The following is a 19,787-nucleotide window of genomic DNA, read 5'->3' on the forward strand; positions in this document are numbered from 1 at the left end:
TCTAGCAATTCCACTCCTGGGTATTTATCTGAAGAAAGCAAAGGCCACTAATTCAAAAAGACAGGTGCACCCATGTTCACTGCAGCATTACTTACAACAGCCAAGATACAGAAGCAACCTAGGTGTCCATGGATAGAAGATGTGGTATAAATACACATACACACACATATACATACACATATGTACAGATACGTATATACACACATACACGTGTATGTATATACACATATATGCATCTACACCTATATATTCGCATATATATTCCACTGTGCATATACATATACACAATGAAATATTATTCAGCCATAAAAAAGAATGAAATCTTGCCATTTATGACAATATAGATGGATCTGGAGGGTCTTATGCTAAATGAAATAAGTCAGACAGAGAAAGACAAATACTGTATAACTTCAGTTACATGTGGGATCTAAAAAACAAAACAAATGAACAAACATATCTAAACAGAAATAGTCATAGATGCAGAGAACAAATAGGTGGTCACCAGAGGAGAGGGAGGTAGGGGGTTGGGCAAAGCAGGTGAAGGGAATTAAAAGATATAAACTTTCAGTTATAAAATTAATGAATTATGGGGATATAACATACACATAGACAACACAGTAATATTGTAACAACATCATGTGGTGACAGTAACTGGACGTATTGTGGCGATCATTTTAAAATGTATAAAAATATCTAATCACTCTTGCATAACTGACACTCATATAATGTTGTATGTTAACTATAACTCAATAAAAAATTAAAAAACAATCTTCAGCAAGAATGAAGTGGACGGGTAGGGAGTGGTTTTATATTTCCAGAATCAATCAGTTAGAAAAAATATCTGTAATTTCAATATTTATTTTGTCAAAACCTCACATAAAAGTTTTTCTGTGAAATACACTATGATCATTTGTCTCACTGACTATCAAATGTGATATAAATAGTCATATAAACCGAATGAAGGATCAGAGCCAGTAACACACAGAAAAGGAATCTCTGTGACTTTCTATTTTTGCCATGTATAGCAAATTATTTTAACAATTTAATCATGGAATTAATCAAAATTCCTCTGTTAACACATCAAAGGCTTTCAATCAAATATATAAGTTTGCTGAAATGAAGAAATATTTCCAGTATAAACTGGACTGAACTGATAAATTAGTGCTTTGCCTTCTTCAACATCAGATTCAAAATGATGATTGTTTTTCCGAGCTGCAAGAAAAAGAAAGCGTTAATTTTTACAAAGACAGAATAGAATTTTCAAAAGGCTACTTTATAACATTTCTTCTTATAATCAGCATTATTGAGTGGGACAATACCAGCAAAAAGGAGACATGTCTTCCCAAATTTCCCCCAAGTAAAGCAGCACCTGACCTGGAGTAGTTACCGACTGACAGCAGCCACGCCAGCCCTGCACCGGACCCCAAGTGGTACCCACAGCCCCCTCTTTCATTCAGATGCCTACAAGGTGCCTACTGTGTGCAAGGCCCGATGCAGGGTCTGTGGACAGAAACACACATGGGGCGAGGTCCTAACACTCAAGAAGTCTGGTCCAGCAACCACACAGAATCGGATACTGGAATGTTTTTATAGACTAACTGCATGGAGATGCTTCAGAGTAAAGAGGATGGAGAAACTGGCAAAGCTGAGGCAGGTGGAGAAGTGAGGCACTCCCCAAAGAGAAGGCAGAAATGTGAAGAACAAGGAGGCACAGAGAAGCTGGCGTGGCTACACTTTGGGTGTGAGGGTGTGAGCACTCAGACTTTACCCTCAAGGCAAAATAAAGCAAACACAGGCTTTTACGGCATCTTGAGAAAGAGGGATATTGGAAAATGCAAACCACAAATGGCCTTGCTCGGTGATAATACTGCAAAAAGCTTTTCTCTGCCCACTGTTCTCCTCATTTACTCCTACACACGGGACATGAAAATGTTTCCTGGGACTATTATCACCTGAGCATGATTTTAAAGCACGGAGACCTTAGAAGGAGGCACTTTACCTGTGAGGGTAGATAGGAGGGTTGATAAAAACTTGGGGCCAGCTTGGAGAAAGGATGCAAACAAGGCTCGTTGAAGTTCCCTCTCAGCCGCCCCTCGCCTGAGTGATGCCCTGTTCCTTGCGGGCTGGGTCTGCAGCTCCTACACCCGTGCCGCTCAACTAAAACTTAAGCACCTATGACCAAATTCTCAGCTAACCCATGAAGATAACAAAGTGTGAATGCGTCTGTGTTTCCATCATGAAAAAGCAGGCAAAGTGTATTAACTTTCTCCAGTGTACCAATGCTCACAGACAGGCAGCCTTAAAATCACAGACTGATGAGTATAGATTCGATTTATGTAACTGTCTTAAAAAATAAGATCCCATTCTCAGAGAATGTTAAAATACAAGCATTATTCCTGAAAAGAGTAATGGGGAGAATCTAAAAAAAATAAAGTATTCAAGAAAGAAAAGAAAAAAAAACCAGTCCTTATGCTGTTGTTCAAGAATTCAGCCCACTCTAGAGTGTATAATACTGTTAACTGAAATGACTGTCCATTTGATTTAAATGACTAATATCTCAATCTCAGGGTTTTCACATGAATTAATGTTTTTAAAAGTTAAATCTAGGGAACATTTATAGAGCAAGAGAGTACGCTAAAGTTCAGACAAGGGCAATTTCCTTCAAAACCACACCAGAGTGATAAAATCATACCCCCACATATTACCTTCAGCCACGAAGAACTCTGCTAAGTAAAATGCAGCCTTCACAGCATTAGATGTATGAGAAATGCCTCTAAATTTTCCCCACTCGTAAGGAGATTTCTCTGGATGCCACTGGACGCCATATACTGGATACAGGTATCCTGCAGGAAGAACACGAACTGCTAAGTATTAAGCAGTAAGAATGGTCTAGGATGTTACGTATTAAATTACGCTTTCCATCCTATATTAAATTATGTTTTACATCCGATGTGAAACATTACTTTATAACTCACAGTATGAAAGTACAATGTGCACGTTTTCTCAGACAAAATAATTTCAGTTCAGTCGATACGAAAGTTCATAATACAATACTTCACTGACTTTCAACCTTTTACAATTTGAAACATGATTTGCTTTACTAGGTAATCAGAGCAGAGTGAAATAATTGAGTAGCTCCCAGCTCCACAGTCAAGTGCACATCTGATTACAAACAAACACCTTCCACAAGGGTCTCTCTTCCCCCACTTCATACCGCATTTTCATCCTCTCCTGTAACGACTTACGCAAATGAATATGAACTATGCCAGTATTTTTGGTGTCCTTTTATGTAAGCCAGTTTGTCTCAACCAAACTATGTCTCTCTCTCAGTCTGCGGAATGGCTTGTGACCTCACTGTGACAATTTTTAAATAGTCTTTAAAAGTTTAAATTTGGTGTGAAAGATTTTTGGTAACATAGTTCAATTATTTTCAGACTTCTTAAATACCTTTATACTTAAAATGACATGATCCCTAGCATTTACTTCAAAAATAACCTGGCATGGGGCGAAAGTAGCTACGAAACAAGAACGGCCAAACAAATGTGACAGTTGTTGACGCTTACAGAAAGGTCCTGGGGGTCACTAGATTACTCTACTTCTAAGTCTGTTTTTAAAATTCCACAATTTTTAAAAAATGTGAATGAGTGTAATATTTACCTTCTGAAAAATTTATAAACTCATCTCTTTTCTTCTTCACATATGCCTCGCCTCATTTTAATTGGAAAAAACTCCTTCCTGTTATTATTTTTGCTTGTAAATTCTAACTTTGTCGACCGTGGGGGAACGCCTGGAGAAAGGACCTGTCCTGAAAGCAGCGGCAGCTGGGGAAAGGGCACTGTCCTCTCACAGCCCATGAAACCCTGCTGCTAGAGATCGCGTCACAAGAAGGAAACATATTTTATCCCAGCTTCTTGGGGTTCACACAAGGAAAAAAATCCACCAGCAAGCAGCCCTGGTCATACGGCTCCGCCGCTCCCCACAGCCCCTCTCCCTGCTTCCTCGTGACCTCCTTCTCTCTCTCCCTCTCTCTCATCTGGGACCACACGTGAAGCTACCAGCAGGCGACCCCCAGCCTGGATGACTAGGAAATGAACTGCTACACAGAGGCAACTGAAAGGCAGATCTTCTAATGTACTTCTTTGAGATAAGAAAAGTATTATTTAGGATAAGAAATGCCTTAAGTGATAAATTGTAACAAAGACTTTTCAGATAGATGGATGGAAGGATACACAGAAACACACTGACAACCAGAAACAAGTGAGATTTACTCTTCTTTTGTAAACTGCTTTACTAAGAGATCAACGCAGGCTCCCAACAACTGTAGGAAGCACGCCCTGCCTCACTAATTCAGAACAAAAGTATCAAGAAAAGAAAGGAAATAAGCGAGTAAGAGCATCGCACGTGTTCCCAGCTAGCAGGTGTCAGAACATTTTCAGAGGATACAATTTCCAAATGAGCCTAGTAGGATGACATAGCCAGGAAGAGAAAAAACATGGAACCTGATTTCCTAAGTTCCAACCCAATAGTCTTTCATTTAAATAATGAGTCATCCATTCAACCTCTATTAAGATTTACATAAGTCCTGGAAACATAAAGACGACAACACCACAGCTCCAGCTCCCAATGAGCTCTAGGCCTAAGGGGACAGCCAGAGCAGGAGCAGATAAGGCAGAGAGCCATCCCAGGTGGCTCAGGAGCACTGCAGACGGCGGCGGGGGGGGGGGGGAGCATAACGGGCAGGCACAGCCCCCCGGGAGGTGACCACCGGCCTGGGTCCTCAGAGCCAGCTGAGAGCTCATCAGCAGAGGGGATGGGGGAAGGGACGCTTTTCAGAGAAGAAAGAACATAGGAAAAAGCACAGGGCTGAGAAAGGCTGCTCTGCGGAGGAGGGCTGTGTGCGCGACAGGGGACGCATGGGAACACAGGCTAGTGATGATGGCGGGAGAGTCAGCAGAGAACACAATCCGGTAAATCTAGGCTCCACCCTCCACGTGCTGAAGGGCCATGAAGGGTATCGGCGGCGGCCGGCTGGGAGGCAGGCTTGTGGACAGGTTAGGAGGCTCCTGCTGCAGCCCAGGTGGGAGATGGCTGATGCTGAAGTGGGATGGAGGAGGCGGACCTGGCTCATCTTCCAGACTGGGGCGAGGAAGAAGGATTTGGAACAGGGACAAAGCAGGTCTCCTGTCTCCACAAATGCCCTAACTTCCAACTTCAGTCTCCAAAGTAAAATGATTTTATTCTTAAGAGAATTATAAAGTCAAAATTAATAAATACAGACATAATAAGTGAAATAAAGCATACATGTGCAGTGAACATACCTTCCATTGTTGAAACAAACTCAATCTTGCCATCTGTATTTGTAGTTAATACGTTGAAAAACTTCTTTAACTTTTCATTCATCGTAAAATTCTAAAGTACAGAAATAAAACAAAAATGAAAACAAAACGATTACTTCTATTAAATCTAAATGCATTAATTTCATTGTATGATTAATGGGATACCTTCATGGAGAGGCTCCACTTGTGGAAGTTTGCAGTCAGAGGTTCTTTTGCTAATGACAGCAGCAAGTTGGCAGGAAAATTCTGGAACATTCTGCTGTGCAATATACCTGAAATAATTTAAACACAGAGAAAGTAAAATCCACTGAAGTCACTGATCTACAGCCAGAGAGAGGCCATTACTAAGACATAATCAATATGACTAAATGACAAGGAAACACATCATTTCCACAAAAATACTCCAGCCAAGCACAGAGTAAGTTTAACACATAAATCCAAACATGTTCCACACTTGAGTACTTTTCCTCTAGAACTGGAACATGAATAACTAAAATTCTTTGGACATGATATTTAGCAGGCTAGCCACAGAGTAAGCAGAGAATTTTAAATTTGAGATCTCTAGACAGGGCTGAAAAATAGGTAAAATTTTCCACATGTATATATAGTTGTCTTCCCAGGAAAGGATCCGGAACTTTCAACATATTTTCAAAGGTATCTGGGACTTAAAAGATTAAAAATACCGACAATGTAGAGAAAACATTAATGAAGCCAAGAAATTTCTACTTGGTATAGATTTTTTTTAAAAAAGCAATTTACCTCACTGAAGGCTCTGGAGATTGACACCTAGACTCACACACCAGCAAAGGGATTTAAAAAATCCCAATGGTGTTGCAGGCCCTGGTGCCAGCTGTCCCTAAAGGAGCCTCACTCATGATGCTTACGGCTTCCATGAGAATCCCAGTGCCCCAGATAGTGAAAACCCAGTGACATCTTCAGCAAATTCTGTTCCTTTTTTGTATAAACTGGGTTTTCACCACACATGGCCCAAACAGATTAACCTAATACATATACTTCCCAGAGAGTTCTTGCAATAATTAAGTGAGATACTGTGAGAAAGAGCTTTGAAAAGTACAGAGCATTTTAAAGGTTCTGTGTGTGACAAGCACTACTTTCCATCCGAAATCCTTATGAGAACAGGAATGTTTGGTAGCATTCAAATCTGAGGATTCAGAGATCAAGCAACTTACAAGAATCATTATCTATTTACCCAGGGTGGAATAATGAAGAATTTGTCTGGTCTTTGTCTTGGGTTCCCGACAGGGAGCTTGCAAAACCCTTGGAAGTTCATGAGTGACAGATGTGTCTCTGTAACCTAATGAGGTGACACTGGGTGGCCCCTGGACAGCTTCAGGATGAGGCTGGTCATTAGAAAGATTAACCATGGTTAGAGGAGGTCTGACTTCGAGTCAGCCTGACCTCCAGGGATGGGAGGGAGACAGCAGACTGAGTTCAATAACACAGTCAAAGAGTTAATCATGAAGCCCCAGTAAAAAATTCTGAACACCAAGGCTCACTGGGGCTTCCTGGCTGGTGTACACACTGATGCACCAGGACAGTGAGGACAGCGAGGCACCCTGACGCAACAGGGAGAGGGCATGCAAGTTCTGCATCCTCTCCCAGACCCCATCCCATGTGCGTCTTCCCAGCAAAACTGTTATTGCAAACACAGTACTTTCCTGAGTCTTGTCAGTCATTCCAATGAATTATTAAACCTGAGAGGGAGTACGGGAATCCCCAAGTTTGTGGCGAGTTGGTCAGAAGTGTGGGTGGCTCAGGGACGTGCCCTGTGGCTGGTATCTGACCCAAGGGCAGTCTAGTCAGGAAGATGACCTCTAACTGGAGCCTGCGCTAACTCCAGGTGGTTAGTCCAGAATGGAACTGCAGTCCACACCAGCTGGGGTTGAAACACAGCACACAGCCAAGGGAAAAATGCTGACAACAATAAAATAGCTAACATTTATGAGCGTTATAGTTAAAGTGCTTAGCACTGTACCTAGAAAACATTATATCTTATTTAATCCTCATAAAAAACTCTAAGAGGTAAACGCTTTTACTAATCAGGTAATTAAAGGTGACAGAGGTTAAATGATTCCCCAAGGCAGAAGTAACAAAAGGTAGGACTCAAAACCAGGTCCAATTTTAGAGTTTTTAATCACATATGGTCCTGAAATTGATTAAAGCAATGAGTTATCAACAATCAAAATTCCTTAAAACATCCTCATTACTCAGTACAAAAAGTGATCATTCACATCTTCAGCCTGTATAAACAATTTTTAAATTAATCAATGTTATTGACATTTTTTACTTCGATATTTGCTACTTAGTAATCCTGCCCAGTTAATATTTCGAAAAGGGTCAAAAAGAGAATTCTTACCTGCGGTGAAGTTCAGCGCCATTTTAACTCCAACAGTATCCGTGAGTGTTAACAAGCACTCTCCACTGATCAGATAGGCGAGCTCTTCAAATCCAAGGCACGTGCCCCACACGGGAAAATAGTCTCCATCATCAAAACTCTTAGCAGAGTAACGAGAAAAAAAAGCTCATTCAAACTTCTCAAAATAAAAATTATACACTTGGTTTGTGATTACAAGACAGGGAAGTTCAAGGTTGCTACGCATTTTCCTTTGCTTTGAAATCTTCCAGTAGCTAATCACATTTTAAACATAGATCTTTGAGTCTTATGGGTGAGGTAGCTCCTTATTTTTTTGTTTTTTAACTGAAAAAGCCAGTTACACAAGTCTTTGTAAGCAAAAGGAAGAGACTTTATTAATGTTCGTGTATATGTTTCCTGAATGCCTTTTAAATCACTCACATTAACAAATTTCAATTTTCTTCACTAGTTTTTCCAGAATTATCCACTGAGCATGTACCAGGTGCTCCAAACGTTAGGAAATGAGGAAGACCTCAAAAAGCGTCAGGACCACAACGTCCGATGAGACATGAACAGCTAATGTCAAGATAATCTGTCTCTGAGAATATAAGCCCCTTAAGGTCACAGACCCTGTCATGTCACAGAGCTGGAGTGTCTGAACAATTCTACAACAAAATACTCTAAAAGTTAGGAGGGGGAAGGATGCCACTCCAGCTGGGGTCGGCAGGGAAACCTCCACAGAAGAGGAGCTGCCCCCTGGCCCTGAAAGGTGGCTAAGGCACAAGTCAGGGACGGGGCAGAAAGCAACAGATGGAAAGCGGGAGGGCAGAGTATGTGCTGGCAACACCAGCCTGGCTTCAATTACCCGCAAAAGGGAAGTCTAGAAAAAGTGGGTTGTGGACATACTGGATGTCTTGACTCAAAGAGTATAAAAACCTACAGGTTATCTAGTCAGCCATTAAGTTTTCAAACAGGCATCTCATATGCTAAGAGCAATTCCTCAGAGAACTATTTAAAGGCGGGAGGGGAATAGAGCCAGCAAGATTTACTGGAAAATTGCTGGTGATAGTTCAGGGGAGAGACAGGGTCTGAGCCGTGGTGCAAAGGCAGGCTTGGTGTGAGACCCCCAGGGAGCTGAGAGGCCCTGCAAGCCACCGCACGTGGAGTCTGACAGTCTTAGGAAATTGTTAAGAAAGGTCAGAGGGCTGAGTGAGCTGGAACGAAGAGCAGCTTTCAAGGGGAGATGAGAGTTAGTAACACATGAACAATGCCCAGTACATAATAAAAACAGCTCACTAAGCCACCAGGAGGGCCTGGTGCACAGTAACGAGCGCAGAGGGCCAGGCAGCAGGGCCCTGGAAGGTCCTGGAAGCCCAGGAGTAAGAGAGCCACACAGAAGATGGGCGAGAGCCACCCCGAAAGTGATAGGGTGACGGGCTGCAGGAACTGTGAAGGAAGCACTACTGTGTGCTTAGGGGAAGGATTATCCTCACAGAAAATTACAAAAACTCACCTGGAATAACAGGAAATAACTGATATTTACCTGTATGGCCAACTTGTAAAATATTCTGGCCACCTGGGCATAACCTGACTTCTTGAGGTTAACGCTTCCTCCTGGGAAAAGGACCCTGAAACAGCGTCAAATAGGGTGCATTTCAACCCCTGCCCCCGGCAGGAAATAAACCATCTCTTTATTTTAAAACAACTTTGCCTTATAACATAAGCAGCAAGATCATTATAGAAAATGAGAAAAGGCAAAAAGAACATATACAATATTTATAATCCCACCCGTTTGAAAATTACTGCAGTTAACAATGCATTTGTGCATATTCTTTCAAACTGCTTGGATAAACAGGTTTGTTTTTGAAATAGAGGATGGATAAATTAAAGGTAAATAAAGGAAAGGGGAGGATGGTACACAGAGCTAGAAATCAAGTAGAAATAAAATTCCAGGTATAACAATGTTTAAATTAAGGTGATCAGAGATGCTGAAATTAACTGCAGGTCCATAATCATGACTCAGTCTTGGCTCACACAAAAAAATTTCTTCACCATAAAGAACAAACTAGTCACGAAAATATAGTAGGCTATAATTAAATATCCATGAAAATTTAATGGGTTATTATTATCCTGAGATCTCTTCAGAAATAAGCATGGTATTAGAAAATTTTGAAAAAGAACACAATTATAATTCTAAAAAAAAAAAAAAAAACTAGGGAAAAAAAGAGTAGGGATGGAAACATTTGATTTGACTTTATCCCATAGAGGAGGGATATAGAAAAATATTTCTGTTTCTATATCAACGTCTTAAATTAACATTTTTAAAAATTAACTTTAAATTTTAAAAATTGCAACAGATCTTAAAGCAACTAAAGATATTCAAAGAAGATTACAGAGGTTGATTAAGTATATTCAAAATTGTGACGATATTTATATATAAATTTGAGACATGTAAAATATCACTTTTGAGACTGTTGTTCATTCAACGATAGGTATTATTCTGAAGGGGCAAAGGCGTGTGAGTTTTGCTGTTGGTAAGATCACGGTCTAGTAGAGAACATACAAACTATAAAGTAGAAAACATGCCACAAAACCATGCAGAAAACCCCACAGCTCAAAGCGGCTTAAGGAAGACTTATTAGCAGTTTTTCCCTTTCACTGACTCAGCATTTAAAGAGATCAAAATCCTTTCATAAAGTAAACTTGACTGTCCCTCCTGGTGGACAAACGCCTTCGAAGCAAGGCCCTCCCTGTGCACCTCTTCATCTGTGCACCCCCACAACCCTGCACGGGGGCTCCTGCACGACAGGGCTCAGGACAGGTGCTTCTGAGGTACCACTAGAGCACTGGTCACTGTCTGGTTATATTTTCGCGTATTTCTGAGGTTCTACCTTATATTCTAGTCTGGACTCATTTACCTTTGTCCATGACAAAGCACACTGCACAGAACAGGCACTGTAAATGTTTTACTATATTGAACTAGTTTCACAGTAAATATTTACTGATCCAAATTGAACTGAATGCAATGACTATTCTGAACATAGATTTTTTTAAAAAAAAAGTAATAAATGAACACTGTTTAAAAGAAAAAAAAAGCTCCTTTAATAAAAGCTTTACAGTAAAATGGACTTCTTCAACCCTACGCCCAATCAGAAACAATCACCATTAAAATCTGTTGTGTTGACCTGATAGACATATGTTACGCATATCTTCTTACCCCAACTTTAAAAACCAGCAAATGGGAGTATACTACACACACCACTATATGCCTTGCTTGTTTCATATGATAATATCACACTGTTGGGGGAGGGCATAGCTCAGTGGTAGAGCGCGTGTTTAGCATGCACAAGGTCCTGGGTTCAATCCCCAGCGCCTCCACTAAAAATAATAATAATAATTTAAAAATACATAATAAATCTAATTACCTCCCCTCCCCCCCAAAATCACACTGTTCAGGTAACAATAGTGATTCAGAGAAGCATCTATAGAAACCCTTGTTTTTAACCTGCGCATAATATAAAAAGAGAGAGATCTCCCCTCAGGGTTTGTGCTACTTTTTCCCAAGTGCTATTCAAATTACCTTCTGCAAGATGACCCATTAATATCCTCAGTCTTAGGACTTATAAACCCCCTAAGCAAGCAGTATGCCTGCCATGCTATCCAAAGTTGCTCTGAAACATTTAAGACAAGCATTAAAAGCATAAAGATTACGTCACATGTTTAAAGAAATATACGTGTCTGCTGTGTAATATTTATTCCTTAACCTGCCTTCTCCTCTCTACAGGACTTTTGCATCCCTAAAAAAAAAAATAATTCCTATAAAAGAACTCAGAAAACTAACGTTACACCACTGTAAGGTAGTTATGCAGAAACATGTATAATATTTATGTGTACGTTTTCACAAAAGCAGATCTCTTAGGCCTCACACACTGTACTAAACCAACGCTGGCAACTTACCCATTAATAGACTGGAAAAGTTTTTGATATTCTTCAACTTTAAGATCAAGCCTGAAAACAATTAAAAAAAAAAAAACAGTTACAAAACATCCATTTCCAAAACTTAAAATAAAAAATGAGCCTCTAGATAAAGTCATCATAATTAATTTTTAAAAGCCAGATGGGAAATAATTCTTAAATACTGGACAACATCACCTCTCTGCATTCCTAGAGGCATTTTCCCAAACTGCAAGAAAGCCACATAATTATATCCTTGTTTTGCTAATAAGACAAGCAAATGTGTTTTTCTGTGGTCTAATATAATTTAATATTGTGAGAGACATGTTAATATGCAAAACATTAAAGACCATGAGATTTGGGTGCCAGTGATTTCCTGCAAGCGAAGAACCATCCCAAAAAGGTAAGGATATTCAGCAGTTTAATGTAAGGACTAAATGAAGAGATTCATTAACCCGCCTGTCTTAACCACAGGTAGCTATGGCGGATACATACAAACGCCAAGTCTCTGCTTCACCCCACCCCTATCGCCAACCGCAAAGGCCTCAGAACCCCTGTGTATTCCAAAGTCAGAAGAGTTGAGATGTAGGTACAGACTACATGCAGATCCCTGCAGACGGGCCTAATTTGCCCAGGTAATCATTCTGAAACATCCTTCATCAAACATCTCGTAAGGGCTTCCTGACAATCACCAAGTTATGGATGATTTTACCCCCCTCGCCAGAGAAAACCCAAGAGATTAATCTGCGACAATTGGCTACAACTTTATGTCACAGTAAGATGGGTTCACTCTTCTAAAAGTTCAGCAAAATACAAAAGCAAGGGAAGAGAGCATCATGTGTATGAACTCCTACAAGAGCTTTTCTACACTTAGCAGTCTTCTGGTTCTGCAAGAGAGTAAGAAGGCACAATTCTTCTCAACTTGCCATAAAAGAAGTTAGGTTGAAGATCAAATATCACCATTCCTGCCCCCGAGGAAAGCTTTAGAGGACGTCAGGACACTTCTCCCCTTACTAAGTAGATGCCTGATGCTCAGTACGCAGCTGTGCTTTGCCAGCAAAGCCCTCTGCGCTCTCCCCTAAGTCCACACAAGCTTTGCTGTTCAGAAGTTCATGATAATCCTCCTCCTGGGAGAGAGCCACAAAGCAGTGGGTGACACTGCAATGGTCTGACCACCATCTTTCATGGGAAATTGGGCAGGTGGCCCCGACTCGGGAAGCAACAGGGAGATGAAACGTGGGCCCCAGTATTCTGCCAGTTCAGTCTCCCCAGATTGTACCACAAAGAGGAAACCAGTCGGGACCCAGAATCTTCCCCATGGATATTTAAACCCAGAGGGGCAACCACCACCATGAAGAACCAGAATGGACTTAGGTCACTCAGCTGCACTCCAGGGCCTGCTACCAGCTAGCCATGCAGGCCAGTTCCAGTCATTCCATTAATTCTAAAGTAAATGGCTCCTGTATTGTCCACGACTGAATTTTGGGGTCCTGCTTATCGATGTTAAAGGGCTTGATGAGTCGGGGGAGTGAGGCAGCCTCGTGTCACAAACTCAAGAGCCTCAGAGGCCTGACAGGGAAAACAGGCCAGGTCACATTCTTTGAACAGAGATGTTATTTGCATGTTGTCAGACTTTCTAGAAACATAAGACCCTCTCAACAGGTTCTCTTTAACTGAAGAAAACGGCTTCGGTCTGGTACTGATGGCAAGTGACACAGCTTCAGTAGCAAGAGGAGCGGCAGGCACTGTTGCCAATGGAAAGCACTCGCTCCACCAAAAACTGGCTCCAGTCTGAATTGTCTTCAAAAAAAAAGAACCAGAAATTCAGACTTTCATGAAGTCTTCTGATTTGTAAATACTGAAGTGTTTTAAAACACAGTGTGAATGAAACACATATTAAAAGGTCTCAGGAGGAGGACACTCTGGGGGTTCCACTAGTCCTATGGCCGGAGTTTATAGTAAGTTGAGTGCACCAGGCACCCGAGGGAGAAGGCGGCAGAGAAAAGGTGGAAGGAGACCAAAGACAAGCCTCCTCACCTGTTCTAGAACTTTGCCTCGGTCTCCCACCCGCCTCCTTTTCCCTTCCGAACTGCAGAAGTTGGCCCCCAGCATCCAAATTCAGAATTGAACCCAACGTTATTGGGGCAGCCACCTGTCTCATTCCACATTAGGTAACCCTTTGTGGGTTCTTCTGGGAATTTAGCTGTTATGTCTTACATTGCTTTTATAGGATCATATGATTCTAATTCTGAGCAATACACCTTAAATTGAAATCTGGGAACCCAAGCTGGAAATAAACCTGGGTGCTGACAGTCACATTTTCAGTGTCTCAGCCATAAATCCCAGCATTCTAAGAGCCACCCATTTCAAAATTTCCCTGGTTTCAAAACTTCCCCAGTTTCAAAACTTCTGTCATTCTCGTCTATTCCTCCCTGTGCCCTTTCATTCTATTAGTCATCAAGTCTTGTTAATTTTTTTAAGGACATTTACTTATGGGTCCTACAAACACTGCACTAGGCCAAGCCCACATCACCTCACACCCAGCCCACTCACACCTCGCAGCAGTTTCTGAACAGGTCTACCTGCCTTTGTCTCTCCTACCTTCCAGCCATGTCATCAGCACTAGGTCCTAAAAGAAAGCTTGCAGAAGAAGCTTCTAGGACCGAAACTTTGAAACTTGGTCCTAAAGACTGCCCAGAGCCTCTGCCTCAGCTCTAAAACCCTGCTGTTACCTGGGTTCCAAATAAGATTTCTTTTGAAAAATTAGATCTGCTACTATAAAATTAAAGACTCATGTCAAAAGCAAATGTTCACCCTGGAGCAGAGACAATTTGTAAAAGATTAAGCAAAAAGACAATCCTTATGAATCTAAACATGAAACTATTTTGTGGTACAAGTCTCTAAATTGTAATACTTGCACTTTGAGTATTAACGTTCTATTTGAACAATACTTTCCATGGTTACAGCTTTTTGGTGTGAAATTAGTTACACAAACAGGTTGCCAGAGCAAACAGTTGTGTTTTGTGAGTGACATTCCTTATAATGGAATAGGCGAGGGTGCTGGAAGATCCGAAAATACACCAGTTTCAGATGAGAAGGTAATATCAATACCCACAAGGTTTTGTTTGTTGAAAAATTCAACTCTTTCCAAATCAAAATGACATGACTCGCTTACTGTCATATCACATCATGAACACAACATCAATCATTTTATTCTTCCTAGGTCACTGCATCACAGACATAGCGCAGCTCCTTTAAAACTGCAATACGTACACTTTATACTGAGGTGGCGCCGCTGTGTTAGCCACTTCCAAGCTTCCAGCCTGCGAAGCTTTTTTGAAAGTCCTCTTGCAGAAAAAAGCGCCTCGATTCTCTGACTGTCTCCTTACACTAGTACTACTACGGAGTGAAGCTGGTGACGCCGCAGATGCATGTACTCCGCCACTTTCCTGATGCCTGATGGGGGTCACCTTTTCCGGGGTGTAAAGGAACGCACCACTTCACAGAGACATTAGACAGAGATCCACCACCTGTAACCGCCTCTAATGGTATCACAGATACACAGAGCTTTACACTTTAAACCACCCGATGAGAGACTCTAAGCATTAGATTGGTGACCAAAACCAGGTGTAACGTTACCACATTTAAAGGAGGCAATCACCGGAGAGAAAGCATCCGTTTTAGAGATAAAAGATCATTTTAGAGTCAAAATAGCAGTTGCAGTTTTTATTATTCAATGTAAAAAAAAAATGTGGCATCATACCTTATTGGTACAACTCTTGCGCCTGCAGACTCCAGATACTTTACATAGGATGCAGCAATATAGTATTTCCCCAGGATTTTCATATCCTTACTGTGGCACTTTTGCATTAATATTCCTAAAGGACAAAAAAAAAAGTTTCAGTTTCAAGAAATTTCCTTTTTTTCTTGCTCAGAAACTAATAAACATCATCTTAAAAATATCTCTGCTTGCTTAATTTGCAGAATTAAACTTGAAGCTTCTCCTGAGAGTACATCTACAGACTTTGGGAATGGATGTAGTGGAGGCTGATCTGAGTTTTAAGCAGTCTGCTCTCTTGCCTCATCGGGGAGGCCAAATAAACCCCCAAAGCAGGTTTTCAATAGCACCAGCTGTTTCACACAACCTGGACTCAACCTCAGAGTACAGGTCCTTAAACCTAGAAGGACGCCTCTCCCTTCCCACAAGGTCAAAGGCACACTGCTTCCTTGACAACAAAGCAGAAGAGTGAAAGCATCTTCTAACCGTATCTCTCCAAGGTTATCACCACCACCTTCATCCAAGCAACTAACACCTTGCCTCCCCCAACCCAGACTATTATAAAAGGTCTCTCTACACTGTTTCTTAAACAGCTGCCACCAACTCCAACCAGTTCTCCACAAGGAAAAAAACTGGATCATACCACCATTCATCCACTCAGCATATACTGCTGAATCATGCCACATACCAGCCATGAACTAGGTGCTGGGGACATGTGAGTGAACACAACAAACAAAAACCCTGCCCTGTGGGCTTTAATTCTAGTATGCTTAAAGGAGAAGAGAGAGGACACACAATAAATAAGATCAAAAGGTCAAACAATAGTGTGATGACTGGCGGTTTAAGTGCCAAGGAGAAAAAGTAAAGCAAAGGAAGAAGGTGTGTGTCTGGGGAAGGAAGGAGGAGGGTCCAATCTACAGCGGGGAAGAAGGCGGCCAGCCAAGTGCTCCTGAGAAGGTAGAACATGACAGCGGAGCCAGGACTTCAGAGAGATGAGGGAGTCAAGCCACCTGCAGATATCTGCAGGAAGAAGGTTCCAGTGCGAAGGAACAGCCAGTGCAAAGGCCCTGACTCAGGTCTGTGCCTGTCACACCACAGGAGTGTCTGACTAGAGCAGTAGGAGAGGAGAACAAGTCAGCAGGGGCGCCTCCTTGCTTGAGCACTTCAACGGGCTTCCAAACTTTCAGACTCCGCAGAGCCAGGCGCTCTGTCTCACGTACCTCTCTGGCTGCCTCTTACCGCTGAAAGCTCAGCCCCAGCACAGTGCTGGCATCCAGGACACACGAAAACATGTCTGCCTGGAAGGTACACCTGCGCCTGGATCACTCACTACTTCACCGTTGGAACACTTTCAACGTCTGCAGCCGCCTGACCAGGACAGCTGTCTGTCTGTGTACATCAATCAGCCGTATTCCCAGCTTCTTAGAATAACTGGCATTTATCACGCACTCAGTTAACATAAGCCAAATGCCAAACTCTGTTCAGTAAGACTGCTTTTCTCCTCTTGGAGAGGTAAGATTGTATTTATTGAGGAAAATGAAATTGGGTAGAGGACGAATTAGGGAGCGTCACAAGAAATGGAGAGGTCACAGGGCAGGCAAGGATGAGATGCCACAAAGAAGGGCTTGGGACATGAGGACACAAGGTACCAGAAAGAAGAAAAGAGCTTTAGACGAGGTAAGTTCCACCAACTTCTCTCCAACCTTCCCTACTCGTACTCACTTTTCCCTCCTGGGACAAGAGCTCAGGCTGTATTCCCCGCCCCTCAAAATGTGACCATATTCCCCCGAACTTTAAGGCCATCTCACGACTTTTGTGGCTTCCTTGTCTTTGAACCCTTTGCACTCCTAACTCAACGCCTTGTATACAGGCGTTCAGTCAACTACTTTTGTCTCAGTTGATCAGGGTAACCAAAAGCATACTCACCTTCTCTATATTTGACCCAGACTTTTCCTAGAATCCACTATTTCTAGCAGAGGGGGGAAAAAATCACCCCTCTTCTTTCTTCTTTTCCTCCCCCCTGTACCCACACTTTCCAGCACACTGCATTGGAATTTTGATTTAATTCCTCTTGAAGACTCTAACCACTATTTGAAATAGCTTATAAAATAAGACATTTCAAGTTCCAAACATTGACACACAATACATTTGGGCACCACCAATATACATGAAACATGCTCACCTACTTTCTATTTAGTTACGAAATAAAGTGCCCATCTTCGTGGGGGGAAATAGTATGAATGGCGTAACACTACGTCTAAAGTGAAATGAATCTTAACTTGCCACACATGGGTTAACTTGGCAAATTTAAAATTGGGCTGATTTCTCCTGGGTTGCTTTCTCCTACCCAGTCTCAAACGTCTGTTCTGGCAATGCAAATAGATCAAACTAATTTCACTCTACATGCATTTGTTGAAAACGAAAAATGGCATGCTTCACTGCAGCACCGAATAGCACTGACATTAGGATCACACCAGCCACTGCTGCCCTCCGCTGCTGAAGGTGACAAAGACCAAGGCATACCATAATTTCTTGATTATCTAGTCAATTCGATGTTTATACATTATAATGCATTGTTTCCTGAAATACGCCCTCAGCCAGTGGAATTTTAATAAACATGATGCATGCACAGAATCTGTTTAATTAGTGGAAATTCCTAGCTAGGTACAAAAACCATCAGCAGGATTCTTGACAGGGCTTCCTCCTCCCAATTTTTAGAGCCACGGATTTGAGATCACCGAGGCATTAATTAGCTCTATTTCAGCATGGTCCAAATGATGTTTTGCCCCGGCCCCCGCGCCAAGCCTAACCCCGAACTTGGGTGTTTCCCAGGCGGGGCGCACCTGCCGGGGCGCAGCAGCTGGAAGTGCCGGGCGCGGCCCCCGGCGCCCCCCGCCCCTCGCCGCCTCCTTACCGATGATGGGCTTCTTAGAGGCGCGGCCGTGAGGCGCGGACAGCCCGAGGCTCGCCGCCCCGCACAGCACGAGGCCCAGCACGCTCAGCAGGTGGCCCAGGCTCGCCATCGCGCTCGCCGCCTCCCGCCTCCTTTCAAAGGCACTACGGGCGCGCCGCCGAGTGCGGCAGCCGCGGCCTCGGGGCCGCTCCGGGGCGTCGGGCGGGGGCGGTGCTCCGCCGCGGGGACCTATGGGAAGGGCCGGCCCGGCGCGTGCGCGCGGCGGCCGGGGGGCGGGGCCGAGCGGCTGCGAGGGCGCCACGGCCGCGCCCGCCGCATCGCTCCGATCCCCGCGACCCCGCGCCCGCGGGCGGGCCCTGTAAGCGCCCCGGCGAGTGCTGGGGGGCACGGGGTGCCTTCCGCGTCCTCGAGCCTGCCCTTTCAGCTGTTCCCTCGACGTGACCTTAAGTCACCCGTAGCTGACTGGGCTCCCAGGCCGTCGGAGAGGAGCCGCTGGGTCCCCACCTGACCCAGTGGGTAACCAGGCAGCAAGGGAGGCTGGCGGCAGGTTCTAGAACCCGCCCGAGAACTCTGAGCCAACTGTAGCTCCTGCCTAAAGCTGCCTTTAGGAATGCTGGCAGCGGGTTGACCCCCGCCGTTCGGTGTAAGGCAGGACGGTGACTTCGGCGGTGACTTCCGCGCCCTGCTGCGTGTTTGCAGGGTCCGGGCATCTGGACATAAACGAAGGGAAGACGAGGGATGTGAACTTGTCCACGGCGCATCGCCTCCTCTCAGAACTGGGTCAAGGAGGGGCCGACTCCTGGCATCGCCTGCCAAGGGGCAGGGCCAGGCCGCGCCCACAGACGATGCCTCCTAACTTCACGGTTGACTGCAAGCACAGGCCGACCGCCTGCCCTACAGACGGAGCAGAAAGGGTGACTTCGGTTCCTAGTCATTAGAAGCTGTTGGAGGATTCTGTTTAAACATTGTAAGGCGATTTAGAAACACGAGGCACATTTTGGTGGGAAAGTAAGTAAAAGACAAGAAGCTTTTGCTTTCTGTGTGAAAACCTAAATACATAGGTGTGGCTCATGCTAGATGGGAGTTCCCACCTGTAAGGGTCAAATTCAGGATAAAATCGAAAAGCGTTTGAAAATCTACTCAATCAGTGCTAAGTATTGAGGATGCAAGATGAATTGGACAATTTTTTTTTCATAAGACGTCTACGATTTCGTAAGGAAAAGAGAACATGACTTGTGGAGAGGACAATAGCATAGATTTGGCAGATTTTAAGGAGAGTAAATGCAATATGTAGTCTGGTTTGGCAGGAAAGTAATGCCATGATAGAAGGGCGTGGTGAGAGAGAAGCTCAAAGGATGTGGTTAAAGAGATTGTGGAAGGCCCTGTGGACTCAGGTGACTGAAGAGATGAGGAGCCGTTGTAAATATGAAC

The 19,787-nt window shown here is 43.2% G+C and overlaps 1 protein-coding gene across 1 annotated transcript; it reads right to left on the minus strand.

Moving 5' to 3' along the window:
- Positions 1–842: 842 nt before the first annotated feature.
- On the minus strand, positions 843–18,581 carry GGH (gamma-glutamyl hydrolase). Its single transcript, XM_031441569.2, has 9 exons — positions 18,357–18,581; positions 15,428–15,542; positions 11,668–11,718; positions 9,254–9,338; positions 7,714–7,852; positions 5,502–5,608; positions 5,319–5,409; positions 2,706–2,843; positions 843–1,212 (listed from the first exon to the last, which is right to left on the minus strand). The coding sequence occupies exons 1-9, from the start codon at positions 18,463–18,465 to the stop codon at positions 1,091–1,093; spliced, it is 957 nt and encodes a 318-aa protein (XP_031297429.1). The 5' UTR covers positions 18,466–18,581; the 3' UTR covers positions 843–1,090.
- Positions 18,582–19,787: the final 1,206 nt, after the last annotated feature.

Source organism: Camelus dromedarius, chromosome 30, assembly GCF_036321535.1.
Source record: "Camelus dromedarius isolate mCamDro1 chromosome 30, mCamDro1.pat, whole genome shotgun sequence".
NCBI classification, from domain to species: Eukaryota; Metazoa; Chordata; class Mammalia; order Artiodactyla; family Camelidae; genus Camelus; species Camelus dromedarius.

Coding starts and splice junctions, on each gene's coding strand:
- GGH (XM_031441569.2), bottom strand. CDS start 18,465: ATGGCGAGCCTGGGCCACCTGCTGAGCGTGCTGGGCCTCGTGCTGTGC. Junction 11,719..15,427: donor GCAAGAGTTGTACCAATAAG/GTATGATGCCAC, acceptor AATTGTTTTCAG/GCTTGATCTTAAAGTTGAAG. Junction 1,213..2,705: donor AGAGTTCTTCGTGGCTGAAG/GTAATATGTGGG, acceptor TTTTTCTTGCAG/CTCGGAAAAACAATCATCAT.